General features: G+C 37.9%; 1 protein-coding gene across 2 annotated transcripts in view; it reads right to left on the reverse strand.

The window, feature by feature from the left end:
* Positions 1-16129, reverse strand: part of MAGT1 (magnesium transporter 1) — a 50999-nt gene that overhangs the window by 24475 nt on the left and 10395 nt on the right. Inside the window, exons 2-3 of one of the 2 annotated variants that reach the window (XM_055438078.2) lie at positions 9936-10105; positions 5933-6050 (exon numbers count right to left, since the gene is read on the reverse strand). In XM_055438078.2, the coding sequence (XP_055294053.1) occupies positions 5933-6050; positions 9936-10105 (288 nt within the window). The remainder of the gene's footprint in view (positions 1-5932; positions 6051-9935; positions 10106-16129) is intronic. The other variant, XM_055438079.2, reaches the window with a different exon arrangement.

Raw genomic sequence — 16129 nt, forward strand, 5'->3', positions numbered from 1 at the left:
ATCTGCCTGCCAATACCAGAGATATAAGAGATGCAGGTTTAATCTCTGGGTTAGGAAGATTCCCTGGAGGAGAGCATAGCAACCCACTCCAGTATTCTTGCCTGGTGAATCCCGTGGACAGAGGAGCCTGATGGCTATAGTCCATAGGATCGCAAAGAGCCAGACATGACTAAAGCAACTTAGCATGCACACACACATATTTTCTCACAATTAAAATTTGTTTTTAAATCTTATAGGCTTTGACAATCCTTAGATGTTAAAGAGCCAAAATAAGATGTACGGTTTTTGGTAGGTTATCACTTTTTATCCATGCATGGCTTTTGTATGCTGTGGCATATTAACAGTATTCTTTGGAGAAAGATTTGAATTTATTCCACAGATGGACACACTACCATCTTTATACCACTAACTCTAAATATAGCTCTAAAATCGACATTGATATTAAAAGGTATTTGATGTAGAAGAAAACTTTATGTGTATCTTAGTAAAATAAATGAAATTACAATTTTTGATTCCAAAACAATCCTTGCTTGAATAGTAGAGAATAAGAAAGCAATTTCTTAAACTCTAAAAACTGTTTCCTTTGGTCTAAAAAAGCCCAAATGCACTAATCTTTTAGGTTGCAGCATGTTTTATGAATACACTGATTTTGATTTGTGGTGCTGTGTGAGACTAGAATATGACCAGCACAGTAACATACCATAAAATGGAACATTAAGCCATTCATTTGACATTTACTTGAACATCTATTATGCACTTAGCACTAATAGCTACAAGATACTGGCTTTGTCCATAAGTAAGTATATTCTAAGAAGGGCTGTCAAGCAACCCTAGGGCTAAAGGATAAAGTAAACAGCAAACAAAAACAGATCAATAACAGAAGAGAGATGGAAATCCTAAAAAGAACCAAAAAGAAGCACCAGAGATGAAAACCACTGTAACAGAAATGAAGAATGCTTTTGATGGACTCAGTATACAGGACATGGCTGAGGAATCTCTGAGCTAGAGGATCTATCAATAGAATCCTTGAAAACTGAAAGGTAAAGAGAACAAAGACAAAAACAAAACAAAACAGAATATCCAGGGACTGTGGGTATACAAAAGGTGTAACATATACATAATGGGAATACCAGAAGAAAGAGAAAGGAACAGAAGAAACATTAATGACTGAGAAATTTCCCAAAGTAACGTCAGACTCTAAATCACAGATTCAGGAAGCTCTCAGAATAAGAAGTAGATAAATGCCAATAACATTATACCCATGCATATAATTTAACTCAAAGAAATCAAAGATAAAGAAAAACTCTTAAAGAAGTCAGAAGAATAAAATGCTTTACCCATAAAGTAAGAGAGATAAGAATTACATCCAACTTCTTTTCAGAAACCACGCAAACAGGAAGAAAGTGGAGTGAAATATTTAAAGTGTTGAGAGAAAAAAATACCACCAACTTAAAGAATTATGTACCCTGTGAAATTATTCTTCAAAAGTGAAAGAGAGGGACTTGCCTGGTGGGCCAGTGATTAAGAATCCACCTTCCAATGCATGGGATCCAGGTTCAATCCCTAGTCGGGAAACTAAGATCCCACATGCTGTGGGGCAACTAAACCTGTGTGCAGCAACTACTGAACCTGCATACTCTAAAGCCCATGTGCCACAACTAGAGAAGTCCTCGCACACTTCGACTAGAGAAAGCCCACACACCCCAACAAAGAGCCTGTGTGCTGCAATGAAGACATAGCACAGTTAAAAATTTTTAAAATAAACTTCCTCCAAAAAAAAGTGAAGGAGAAATAAAGACTTTCAGAAAAACAAAGCTTGAGGGAAAATCGCTTGCAAGAAATGTTAAAAGAAGTTCTTTAGAGAGAAGGGAAATAAGGTAGGTTGGAAACTTGAATCTACATAAAGAAAGAGAGGGACTGAAGAGGGAATAAGTGAAGGTAAAATAAAAACTTGTTTCTCTTATTCTTAATTAACTAACACATAACAGTTTGTTCAAAATTATAGCAGCAATGTATTCAATTGTATGTGTGTATGTACCTATATACACTTTCCCTTTTCACTTTCATGCATTGGAGAAGGAAATGGCAACCCACTCCAGTGTTCTTGCCTGGAGAATCCCAGGGATGGGGGAGCCCGGTGGGCTCCCATCTCTGGGGTCGCACAGAGTCGGACACGACTAAAGCGACTTAGCAGTAGCAGCAGCATGTACCTATATATAAGTGAAATGAATCACAGAAATGAGCAAACTCCAGGAGACAGTGAAGACAGGGAAGCCTGGTGTGCTGCAGTTCATGGGGTCGCAAAGAGTGAGACATGACTTAGCAACTGAACAACAATCAAAACAGTGTGGTATCCAAAGGAACAGAATAAAAAGCCCAGAAACAACTGATTGTCAACAAAAGAGAAAAAGCAATTACGTGGAGAAAGTATAGTTTTAACAAATGGTGTTAAAATAACTAGATATCCATGAGAAAAAAAAAAAAAAACAGACCAAAAAAACCCACAAAAGCTAGACACAGACCTTATCCTGTTCACAAAAAATAACTCAAAATGCAACTTCCCTGGAAGTCCAGTGGTTAGAACTCTGCGCTTCCAATGCAGGAGACATGGGTTGAATCCCTGGTTGGGGAATAAGATCCCGCTTGCTGCAAGGCATGGTCAAAAATAGAAGAAAGAAAATAACTCAAAATGGATCAAAAGCCTTAGTAAAAGACAAAATATAAAGCTCCTAAGAGATAACCTCAGATATGCAGATGACACCATCCTTATGGCAGAAAGTGAAGAGGAACTAAAGAGCCTCTTGATGAAAGTGAAAGAGGAGAGTGAAAAGGTTGGCTTGAAGCTCAACATTCAGAAAACGAAGATCATGGCATCTGGTCCCATCACTGCATGGGAAATAGATGGGGAAACAGTGGAAACAGTGTCAGATTTTATTTTGGGGGGGCTCCAAAATCACTGCAGATGCTGATTGCAGCCAGGAAATTAAAAGACGTTTACTCCATGGAAGGAAAGTTATGACCAACCTAGATAGTATATTAAAGAGCAGAGACATTACTTTGCCAACAAAGGTCCATCTAGTCAAGGCTATGGTTTTTCCAGTAGTCACGTATGGATGTGAGAGTTGGACTGTGAAGAAAGCTGATCGCCGAAGAATCGATGCTTTTGAACTGTGGTGCTGGAGAAGACTCTTGAGAGTCCCTTGGACTGCAAGGAGATCCAACCAGTCCATTCTAAAGGAGATCAATCCTGGGTGTTCATTAGAAGGACTGATGCTAAAGCTGAAACTCCAATAATTTGGCCACCTCACGCGACGAGTTGACTCACTGGAAAAGACTCTGATGCTGGGAAGGGTTGGGGGCGGGAGGAGACCGGGACGACAGAGAATGAGATGGCTGAATGGCATCACTGACTCGATGGACATGAGTTTGAGTGAACTCTGGGAGTTGGTGATGGACAGGGAGGCCTGGCGTGCTGTGATTCATGGGGTCGCAAAGAGTTGGACACGACTGAACGACTGAACTGAACTGAAGAGATAACATAGTAGAAAATCTAGATGACGTCAGATATAGTGATGATTTTTTAGATAGAACATCAAAGACACAATGTATGATAGAAATAACTGATAAGTTGTACTTCATTAAATTTACAAGTTTTGCTGTGCAAAAGCCAAAAAGTAAGAGAGTGAGATGACAAGACACAGACTTAAAACTCAACAAGGAAATCAAACAATCCAATTTTAAAAATGGGGGACCTCCCTGGTGGTCAAGTGGTAAAGAATCTGCCTGCCAAAGCAGGGGACAGAGGTTCGATGCGTGGTCCAAGAAGATTCCACATGTCATGGAAGAACAAACCCTGTGCACCACAACTACTGAGCCTGCATTCTGGAGCCCTCCAACCACAACTACTGAAGCCTGAGTGCCTCAGATTCCATGCTTTGCAAAAACAGGAGCCACTGCAATGAGAAGCCTGTACACCACAACTAGAGAATAGCCCCCACTCACTGCAACTGGAGAAAGTCCATGTTTAGCAATGAAAACCCAACACAGCCAAAAATAAATAAATAAATAATAGGCCTAAGACCTTAACAGACATTTCAGCAAAGAAGATACACAGATGGCAAATGAGCAGTTGAAAAGATACTCCACACTATGTCATCAAAGAAATGCAGATTACAACAATGAGATACAGATACACAACTGTTGTTGTTTTAGTTGCTAAGTCGTGTCTGACTTTGCGATCCCATGGACTGCAGCCTGTCTGGCTCCTCTGTCCCTGGGATTTCCCAGGCAAGAATACTAGAATGGGTTGCCATTCCCTTCTTCAGGGGATCTTCCTGACCCAAGAATCAAACCCACGTTTCCTGCATTGGCAGGTTAACTCTTTACCACTGAGCTACCTGGGAATTAGAATGGTCAAAATGCAGAACACTGATAACACCAAGTGCTAAGGAGGAAGTGGAGCAACAGGAACTTTCGTTCACAGCTCTTGGGAATGCAAAATGGTACAGCGAATTCTTACAAAACTTAACATACTATGTGTGTGCTGTGCTTAGTTGCTCAGTCATGTCCAACTCTTGCGACCCCACAGATTGTATGTAACCAGATTCTCGAGGCAAGAATAGTGGAGTGGGTTGCTGTTTCCTTCTCCAGGTGATCTTCCCAACCCAGGAATCGAACTCAGGTCTCCTGTATTGCAGGCAGATTCTTTACTGACTGAGCTACAAGGGAAGCCCTTAACATACTACATGATCCAGCAATTGTGCTCTTGGTATTTATGCAAAGGAGTTAAAACTTGTATCTGCATAAAAACCTGCATACAGGTGTTTATAATAGTTTTATTCATAACTGCTAAAACTTGGAAGCAAACAAGATTTCTTCAGCACATGAATGAATAATCAAAATCTGGTATATCCAGACAATGGGATATTATTCAGCTCTTAAAAGAAATGAGCTATCAAGCCATGAAAAGACATGGAGGAACTTTACATTCATATTACAAAGTGAAAGAAGTCAATCTGAAAAGTCTACATACTGTATGATTCCAAGTATATGATATTCTGGAAAAGGCAAAACTGTGGAGACAGCTAAAAGATCAGTGATTACCAAGGGTTAGTGTGGAGGGAGGAATTAGTAGAGTACAGAGAATTTTAGGGCAATGAAAATACTGTTTATGAATACATATTGATGGATACATCTCACTATACATTTGTTCAAATCAGCAGAATGTACAAGACCAAGAGTGAACTACAATATAAACTATGCATATTGGGTGATTATGATGTATTAATGGAGATTCACCAACTGTAACAAACATACCACTCTGGTGGGGGATGTTGATAATGGAGAGGCTATTCATGTGCAGGTGCATAAGACATAACAGGAAACCTTGGTATCTACCTTTCAATTTTGCTGTGAACCATAAGCTCCTCAAAGAACAGTTTTAATTAAAAAAACAACAGGTAAGAGAGGTCATGATTGATAGAGCCAGTAGGTGTGGGATATAGGGCACAGGAAAAAGTTAAGTGTTGAACAAGAAGGAGCTTTTCCACTAAGACAAGCAGCAAGAGGTTAAAGACAGGTACCTAGCTCTTACCAAGAACTACAGTATTACACAATAGTGGGATTCTTGTTCTGAATTAAAAAGTTACTTGATAAATTGTTCACTTAAAAACAAAGTGGTACTATTTTATATTTTACCACAAAATATATATATAAAAGTTTACACGATTTCTACCTAATTTCCATATTCTAATAAGTTAGTATTGACCACCATATTTCATGTTTAGCTTAAGTTCAGCTTTTATTTCACTAACCATTCTAGATCTTACATAAGACAAGTCCTATTTAACTTCTTGCAGCCATTGAAAAAGAGGTATTCCACATTATATATAGTTTACCTATTTCTATTTAACAGAATAACCAAATAGCTTACCATCTGAAATACATCTGAACCTTCATCAAAATCCACCATCGCAAAAAATATCCTGTTGGTAAATGCACTGGAATATCGCCAGGAGTTTGCAAGGATCTGGAATTCTTCATCAGCTTGCCTGGATGCAATTGGATTTGTAAAGATAACATATAAAACATTTTTAAAAGCAATCTAGTGCAAGTCAGGCTCTGTTAATAGGGTTAGGACAAACCTTGGAAAACACTGCCACTGTTTTAGCATAAGAGAAATCTCTTATCAACAGTTGGGGATTTCAACAAGAAGTAGTGATTATCTGACTCTGCTTCAAACTTTCTGCCTGTTTCTTATCAAAAAGCTCCTTCTAAAGTCACTGGAAAAAAATCTAGCTACAACTTTTAATAGGCTAAATTACTTCTGAGAGTTCAAAGACAAAGAATTGAGATTAGTTGAAAGCTCAAGCCATATTTTACTTTTCCCTGATTTCCCATATGCTTTTAGTTCTAAGATCTGACATTTTTTCATCTGTGATTATCTTTTTTTGGTTTATCTTAAATTTGAATTTAATAGTATCATATATTTTCACTTCATAAATATGGTAACATTGCTGCTGCTGCTGCTGCTGCTAAGTCACTTCAGTCGTGTCCGACTCTGTGTGACCCCAGAGACGGAAGCCCATCAGGCTCCCCCATCCCTGGGATTCTCCAGGCAAGAACACTGGAGTGGGTTGCCATTTCCTTCTCCAATGTGTGAAAGTGAAAAGTGAAAGTGAAGTCGCTCAGTCATGTCTGACTCATAGCGACCCCATGGACTGCAGCCTACCAGGCTCCTCCGTCCATGGGATTTTCTAGGCAAGAGTACTGGAGTGGCTTGCCATTGCCTTCTCCGATGGTAACACTAACAACTGACAATGACAGTTACAAGTTAACTGAAATATTAAGGAGTGTAAATAGGAATCATAATATTAGATTAAGTGAAGAGATGAGTAACAGTATAAGAAAAAATATTTTCACTGAATTCTAATAGACAAGAAAATAGTTTTCCCCCTCAAAATGGAATTTACATGATTGCAAAGTAAACTTTAAAGTTTATTCCACAGTTTCCAATTGTTTGTTGTTTTAGTCGCTAAGTCATGTCCGACTCTGCGACTCCATGGACTGTAGCCTGCCAGGCTCCTCTGTCCATGAGATTTCCCAGGCAAGATACCAGAGCACATAGCCATTTCCTTCTCCAGGGTGTGATTATCTTTTAATTCTATCCCTCCACATTTATTTTCATTGCTGTCACCTAAAATTAGATATTTAATATCTGACAGTTGAATATTAAAATTCTTAACTCTACTTTCTCCTCCTCCAATCCTTGAACATTGCAATATACATCAATCTTTCTAAATAACTACTTTCTTAATACTCTTCCTCTTTTCAGAAACCATTGTTGCTTTTTTATTACCTTCAGAACACAATCTCCAAGCTCTTTCACTGGTTATTCAAGGTTCTTTATCATCTATTTCCAAATAATGCATCTAGTTTTTACGCAACCTTCAGTCAGTTCAGTCGCTCAGTCATGTCCAACTCTTTGCGACCCCATGGACTGCAGCACGCTAGGCCTCCCTGACCATCACCAACTCCTGGAGTTTACTCAAACTCACGTCCATTGAGTCAGTGATGCCATACAACCATCTCACCCTCTGTCGTCTCCTTCTCCTCCTGCCCCCAATCCCTCCCAGCATCAGGGTCTTTTCAAATGAGCCAGTTCTTTGCATCAGGTGGCCAAAGTATTGGAGTTTCAGCTTCAGCATCAGTCCTTCCAGTGAATATTCAGGACTGATTTCCTTTAGGATGGACTGGTTGGATCTCCTAGCAGTCCAAGAGACTCTCAAGAGTCTTCTCCAATAGCACAGTTCAAAAGCATCAATTCTTCAGTGTTCAGCTTTCTTTATGGTCCAACTCTCACATCCATACATGACCACTGGAAAAACCATAGCCTTGACTAGAGGGACCTTTGTTGACAAAGTAATGTCTCTGCCTTCTAATATGCTGTCTAAATTGGTATTACTCAATCTCAAACAGGATCTCTTAATTCCAGCACTTTACTCTTATCTCTGTACCTTTCTACACATCATTGCTTCTAAACAGAATATCCTACCGCCATGTAAATCTGATCCATCTTTCTAGCCCTAGTACAAGTCCTACATCTCTATTAGACCAAACCTAACCATTCCTGTTATATGTCCTTCCTGAAATTTTATAGCATTTATTATGTACACAATTCATTTAGTACTTAATCATAAACTGTCTCATACTGACAGCTAAATTTTCACATGTGGAACTCATTTCCGTAGCCAGATGATAAGAGTGAACAGCACTCTGGGACCAAGCACTCTTAACTTCTCATCTTAAGAGCACCAACTACATAGTACTAATTACTGTTGCTTAATAATAATTATTTGAATGAGTTTAGGAAAATGTGAGCTAATTTAAAATTTGGTCTTGTAAAAAGATACTATTAAAAACATTAAGAATTCCATTAATTTGCATTTAATGCATAATTATGAAAGACTTTGTTTTCTGACACTTTCGTATACTCATGATTGCCAGTGAGTAAACTGATTGAATTATAAGTAATTGCAGAGTTTAAGTTTATTCATAGCTAACACTTACTATTCTTTTTCCTTCTTCTACCTACTTTTAATTTATATTCAGCATAATCCCATCCCCGAAAAAGAAGAACAGAACTCTGGGACCAAATACCTGGCCTATCTCCTACCTCTGGGGAGGAAATCTTTAAGAAGAGTTATAAAGGCCTGGAGAAGCATAACACACTATTCTGAAAGAAGGCTGTCTATTCCTTCACATGTGCTCAGGCTATCAGAATTTGGAAAACCTCCCAAAATTTTACTAGTTTTTCACAGGGTAGCTGTATCATTTCATTTAAAGTGATTTCCCATACCACACACGATCTAAAAATATAAGTAAACAAATAACAAAAAGCAAAAGCTATTTTATATTTTAGTATCCACTATTTTTAATTATCTATAATGTTTTTGTTTAAAGAAATATCTTTTTTCCTAAAAGCATTCAGAAATAGTAAAATCAAATCAACTAAGCATTGTTTGATGAAAGTTTAAGTGAGATTAGTCTCCATTTCTAAGGTTTAAAATTACTACGAAATAATCTAGAAAAAAGAAATACATCATGAATCTTTGTTTTCTAAAAAAGTTCTTCTGTAATTCCAAATTTTGGATGTAGTCACCATTATTGCATTAATAAATATCTCTAGCTTTCGGTATACCATTTAAAACACTGGAAACTGTTTCTTCCAAAAACAAAAGATTTGTTTTACCTAACTTCTGGGACTATGGTCATAAAACAAGAGCATACAAGTACTACATCAATGCTACTAACATGCATTTATATAATTTGATATCAATTTATGATTTTTAGATTTTCTGTTATTTCTATGATGGTTACCATGATACTTTATCCTTGCTTTTGGTCCCTCCCCAACTAATATGAACAAAGACTAGGGACTTCCCTGGTGGTCCAGTGCTTGAGAATCTCCCTTCCAATGCAGGGGATGCAGGTTCGATCCTTGGTCAAGGAACTAAGATGCTACATGCTTCAGGGCTACCAAGCCTGCACACCACAAATAGAGAAAAGCTGGTGTGCTGCAATGAAGACCCAGTGCAGCCAAAATAAATAAACAAAACCTTAAAAAAAGACTATAAAAGAGTAGTACTATTATATGTTAGTGAGAAGGGGATGGCAACCCACTCCAGTATTCTTGCCTCGAGAATACCCATGGACAGGGGACCTTGGTGGGCTGCAATTCATGGGGTCACAAAGAGTTGGACATGACTTAGCAACTAAGCACAGCACATTATGTGTTACTACAGACACGCTAAGTAAGGTATACACAGTAATTGTTTATGTACCCACTGAACTAATCTCACTCTTCTGGGATTGAAAAATGGTTAAAATCTTTCGAGTTATTTAATTTTTAAAAGGTAGTAGTTGAAAGTTCATACTTGCACACGACACATTGTCTATGAAGTTGGAGAGCAGTGAACATGACAATAACGGAGTAGTTTCTCGGTGGGGCTTTTACAAGGCGACGGAACTTGTCTCCATTCATTCTTATTACAGGCCTTTTATTGGTCCATTCCATTAGTTGACTAACCTTTTCAGACAACACCATCTAAAAAAAAAGATAAAAAGAGCATGCCATTAATACTCTCAACTTGGAATTTAAAGTTTCTTTTAACTAGGCAACTGAAAACCAAGACTAATAAGCAGAGATACATAAAAAATATAAGAGAACTTAAAATTAAATTTGGTACTTGGGCCTGATGATGACAATTATTCTTAAAATTATATTATTTCATGATGAGATTAAACATTTTAATGTACATGACTTATTATTTCCTAATAAATAAGATAAAATTATAAAAATTTTCTTTGGCCAATGATTCCAAAGAAAGTGGGAAGAGCTACTCTATCTAATTTTAAGGCTTATTATACAGCTTTAGTAAGCAAGTCAGGGTGATACTGATAAAAGGATAGATACATAGATCAATGGAAAATGGAACAGAAATAAGACCTTGAAATAGACCTACACAATTATAGCCAAAGGTGCAAAATCAACTCAGCCTTTTCAATAAATGGTACTGAAACAACTGGATATCTATAGTCAAAAGTAAGAACCTCAAACTGAACTTCACACCTTATACAAAAATTAATTTAAAAATGGATCACAAAGTTAAATGTAAAAATGAAAATTATTAAAAAATTAGGAAAAAAAAAGGAGAAAATATTCAGGATCAATGGGTAGGCAAAGAGCTCTTACACTGACAACAAAAGGATGATTCAAAAAAGAAAGAAAAAAGATAAACTGGACCTCACCAAAATTAAAAACTTTTGCTCTGTGAAAGACCCTGTAAGGGGGATATGAAGACAAGCTACTGAGTGGGAGAAAATATTTTGAAACTACACACCTAAAACAGATTAATAGTTTGAATATATTTTAAAACCATCAAAATTCAGAAAAACAAACAAAATAGGCAAGACATCAAGAGACTTCATCAAAGATAATCTACAGATGACAAATAAACACACAAAAAGATGTTCAACATCAGTCATTACTGAAATGCAAATTAAGGGCACAATGAGCCATCAATACACATCTGTTACTAAAATAAAATATAGTCACAATACCAAATGCTGGCAAGGATGTAGAGAAACTGGGTTTCTCCTACATTGGTGGTAGGAATATACCACGGTACAGTCTTTCAAAAAGAGTTTGGCAGTTTCTTTAAAAAATTAAACAAGTGACCTGTGAAAGTGAAGGCCACTCAGTCGTGTCCAACTCTTTGGGACCCCATAGACTATACAATCCATGGATTTCTCCAGGCCAGAATACTGGAGTGGGTAGCCATTTCGTTTTCCAAGGGATCATCCCAACCCAGGGATCAAACCCAGGTCTCCTGCATTGCAGATGGATTCTTTATCAACTGAGCCACAAGGGAAGCCCAAGAATACTGGAGTGGGTAGCCTATGCCTTCTCCAGAGGATATTCCCAACCCAGGTATCGAACCAGGGTCTCCTGCACTGCAGGCGGATTCTTTATCAACTGAGCTATCAGGGAACTAACCATATAATCCAGCAACTACATTCCCAAACATACACCTCAGAGAAATGAAAATGCACGTCTATACAAAGAAAGAGCTAAATTTTGTTTGTTTATTTTTATAAGCCAGTTATCATGAGGCAGTGGAAAAGAAGCATGGTGAGTCGATGAGAATTTCAGTTTGAAATAAATGAAATCATATTCATTTATCATTCCTCTCACCTCTACCTTTATGTTCAAACTTTGCAAAAGTAGTAACAAGGAAAAAGATAAAAAAGAAGTGCAGAAGACAAGAATCTCAGTGTAGGGTTAATGCTAATTCATGGTTTTGTTCTTCTTTACAAGACAGGGGTATGTTTGTTAATGGTTGGTAAATCGTGGAGTGGTTCACTATTCAGAAGCATCTGACCAATTACATTTCCCATTATTTACAGTGAACTTTGGCCAGGGCACTGACATTCAAACTGTAAAAACAATTCCTTCCCATTAAACTCAATCATCAAGGAACAGATGTTAGGATGTGCCTTTTCACTTTCAAAGTAGATCAAGAATCTAATAGAGAAACAGCACTCTTTGAAAGACAGATGTCACTGTATGCACGCTAAGTCGCTTCAGCATATTAAAAAGCAGAGACAATATTTTGCCGACAGAGGTCCATCTAGTCAAAGCTATGGTTTTTTGAGTTGTCATGTACGGATGTGAGAGTCAGACCATAAAGAAAGCTGAACGCCAAAGAATTGATGCTTTTGAACTGTGGTGTTGGAGAAGACTCTTGAGAGTCCCTTGTGCTGCAAGGAGATCAAACCAGTTCATCCTAAAGGAGATCAGTCCTGGGTATTCATTGGAAGGCCTGATGTTGAAGCTGAAGCTCCAATACTTTGGTCACCTGATGTGAAGAACTGACTCATCAGAAAAGACCCTGATGCTGGGAAAGATTGAAGGCAGGAGGAGAAGGGGACGACAGAGAATGAGATGGTTGGATGGCATCACTGACTTGATGGACATGAGTCTGAGTAAGCTCCGGGAGTTGGTGATGGACAGGGAAGCCTGGTGTGCTGCAGTCCATGGGGTCACAAAGAATCAGACACGACTGTGCAACTGAACTGACTGACCTTTAAAGCATGTCTGAATTCAACCAATACTGAAAAAAATATTTATTTCCTGAGTACACTTTTATGAACAATAAAGATAGCATAGAAGATAGTTTTATAGCTGGGACTTCCCTGAAGGTCCAGTGGTAAAAAATTTGCCTGCCAATGCAGGGGACACAAGTTCGATTTGACCCCTGATCCAGGAAGATTCCATATGCCATGGGGCAAACCCATGCACCACAACTAGTGAAAACTGTGCACCCTAGAGTTCATGCTCCACAAGAGAAGTCACTTCAATGAGAAGCCTGTATACCACAATGAGAGAGTAGTCCCCACTTGTCACAACTAGAAAAGACCCAGTACAATAAAAAATAAATAAATAAATTTTAATGAAAATAGTTTTGTAGCAGATAAAAGATAATTTCAGTAGGAGTCTCAAAATGAATATGTCACATGTGGATAAATGAATATAGTCTTTAACAAGCCCACAGAGAAATATATACACTCTCAAAAGACTGGTATAACAAATAATTAACAAGACTTGTGGAACAATGAATGATACTAAGGAAACAGGCTGTGAGGGAGGGATAAATTAGGAATTTGAGATTAACATACACACAGGATAAAACAGATAACCAACAAGAACCTACTCTGTAGCACAGGAACTATCCTCAATATTTTATAATAACCTATAAGGGAAAATAATCTGAAAAAGAATACTATATATATAAAACTGAATCACTGTGCTGTACACCTAAAACTAACACAACATTGTAAATCGACTATACTTCAATTTTTTTAAAAAAAGGAAACAGGTTGGTAGTAAAGACAGTGGAAGAGAGTGAAACTGAAGGCAGACAGGATAAGGAACAAGTGGTGGAGTCTAGTTCAATAATAGAATTAGTTATGAAAAAGTGTCAAGAACAGGATATTTTATTTAAAATAAAGCTGCATAGATTAAACTCAGTTTTTCAAAACAAATGAATTGTTATTTGATACAGAATTAATGATTCTCTTAGCTGAGAGAACAATATTAGTTCACAGTTTAAAAATACACATTCACTATTCTAAAGCAGTCATCAATTTCTTTATATTTCAAATTAAATTTGACAGTAACCAGCAAATTGAAACATAACTTGGCTATTTTATTAACTTTAACTACAGATTCTATTTGGAGCTATCTTAGAAAAGAAAAAGTAAAGCAACAGCAGATATAGTTTCATATAGTCTATCTCTATTCAGTCATATACATACATGATCATTCCAATAAAACAAATAAATGTGCTCTGAATTAGCGATAAACAGGTGGAGTCTTCTTAAACAAAGTCTCAAATAGGTCTGTGTAAAATTTTGTGATATTCCTCTTTCAGTTTATTAACAGACTGGAGAGACCAGATATCTGGCTATACAATCCCTAAATAACTTACCAAGTAGAAGAGATTAGTTCAAAGGAATTACAAACACTTTAAAACTCTAAAGAACTACACAAGAAAGATCTTAATGACCCAGATAACCACGATGGTGTGGTCACTCACCTGAGATGGACAACCTGGAGTGTGAAGTCAAGTGGGCCTTAGAAAGCATTAGTACAAACAAAGCTAGTGGAGGTGATGGAACTCCAGCTAAGCTGTTTCAAATCCTAAAAAATGATCCTGTGAAAGTGCTGCACTCAATATGTCAGCAAATTTGGGAAACTCAGCAGTGGCCACAGGACTAGAAAAGGTCAGTTTTCATTCTAATCCCAAAGAAGGATAATGCCAAAGGATGTTCCAACTAGCATACATTTGCACTCATTTCACATGCTAGCAAGGTAATACTCAAAATCATTCAAGCTAGGCTTCAACAGCAAGTGAACCGAGAACTTCCAGATGTATAAGCTAGGCTTAAAAAAGAGGAACCAGAGATCAAATTGCCAACATTCGTTGGATCATAGGGAAAGCAAAGGAATTCCAGAAAAACATTTAGTTCTGCTTCACTGACTACACTAAAGCCTTTGACTGTATGGATCATATAATAACAAATTACGGAAAATTCTTCAAGAGATAGGAATACCAGACCACCTTACATGTCTCCTGAGAAACCTGTATGCCGGTCAAGAAGCAACAGTTAGAACCAGACATGGAAAAACTGACTATTTTAAAATTGAAAAAGGAGTTTGTCAAGGCTGTATATTGTCACTCTGCTTATTTAACTTATATGCTACATCATGACAAATGCTGGACTAGATTAATCACAAACTGTAATCAAGACTGCCAGGAGAAATATCAGCAACCTCAGATATGCAGATGATTCCACCCTAATGGCAGAAAACAAAGAGGAACTAAAGAGCCTCTTGATGAGGGTAAAAGAAGAGTGAAAAAGCTGGCTTGAACTCAACATTCAAAAAATTAAGATCATGGCATCTGGTCCCATCACTTCATGGCAAATAGAAGGGGAAAAGTGGAGGCAGTGACATTTTATTTTCTTCCGCTCTCAAATCACTGCAGATGGTGACTGCCACCATGAAATTAAAAGATGCCTGCTCCTTAGAAAGAAGGTTACAAGAAACCTAGATAGTATTAAGAAGCAGAGACATCACTTTGCCAACAAAGGTCCGTCTGGTGAAAGCTATGTTTTTTCCCAGTAGTCGCGTATGGTTGTGAAAGTTGGTCCATAAAGAATGCTGAGTGCCAAAGAATTGATGCTTTTGAACTGTGTTGCTGGAGAAGACTCTGCAGAGTCCCTTGGACTGCAAGGATATCCAACCAGTTAGTCCTAAAAGAAATCAGTCCTGAATATTCATTGGAAAGATGGATGCTGAAGCTGAAGCTCCAATACTTTGGCTACCTGATGCAAAGAACTGGCTCACTGGAAGAGACCCTGATGCTGGGAAAGATTGAAAATAAAAGGAAAAGAGGGCAACAGAGGATAAGATGGTTAGATAGGATCACCAACTCAATGGACATGAATTTGAGCAAACTCCAGGAGATAGTGGAGGACAGAGGAGCCTGGCATGCTGCAGTCCATGGGTTCCCAAAGAGTCAGACATAACTCATCGACTGAACAACAACAACAAAATGGGATTATCACCTCAAAACACTGCTTAATACAGAGGCAATTAATTACTTTCTGAGTTCATTTTTGAAAAATGAACTGAAGGCAGATCACAACAAAATATGAACAGTTTTAAACTTTTACCAAAAAAGTACATAAACATAGTTTGGAGCATGATAATTAAAAGTTATAATCCTTATTCACAATGATCTAACCTTTAAAATTTTAATATGTCTTAACTCCCTGGTGGCTCAGAGGTTAAAGCGTCTGCCTCCAATGGGGGAGACCCGGGTTCGATCCCTGGGTCGGGAAGATCCCCTGGAGAAGGAAAAGGTAACCCACTCCAGTATTCTTGCCTGGAGAATCCCATGGACGGAGAAGCCTGGTAGGCTACAGTCCACGGGGTCGCATAGAGTCGGACACGACTGAGCGACAGAACGGAACGGAAAGGTAAGCCTATCTTGAATTGGTT

Source organism: Moschus berezovskii, chromosome X (genome assembly GCF_049115385.1).
Source record: "Moschus berezovskii isolate FMDL1 chromosome X, NW_MosBer_1.0, whole genome shotgun sequence".
NCBI classification, from domain to species: Eukaryota; Metazoa; Chordata; class Mammalia; order Artiodactyla; family Moschidae; genus Moschus; species Moschus berezovskii.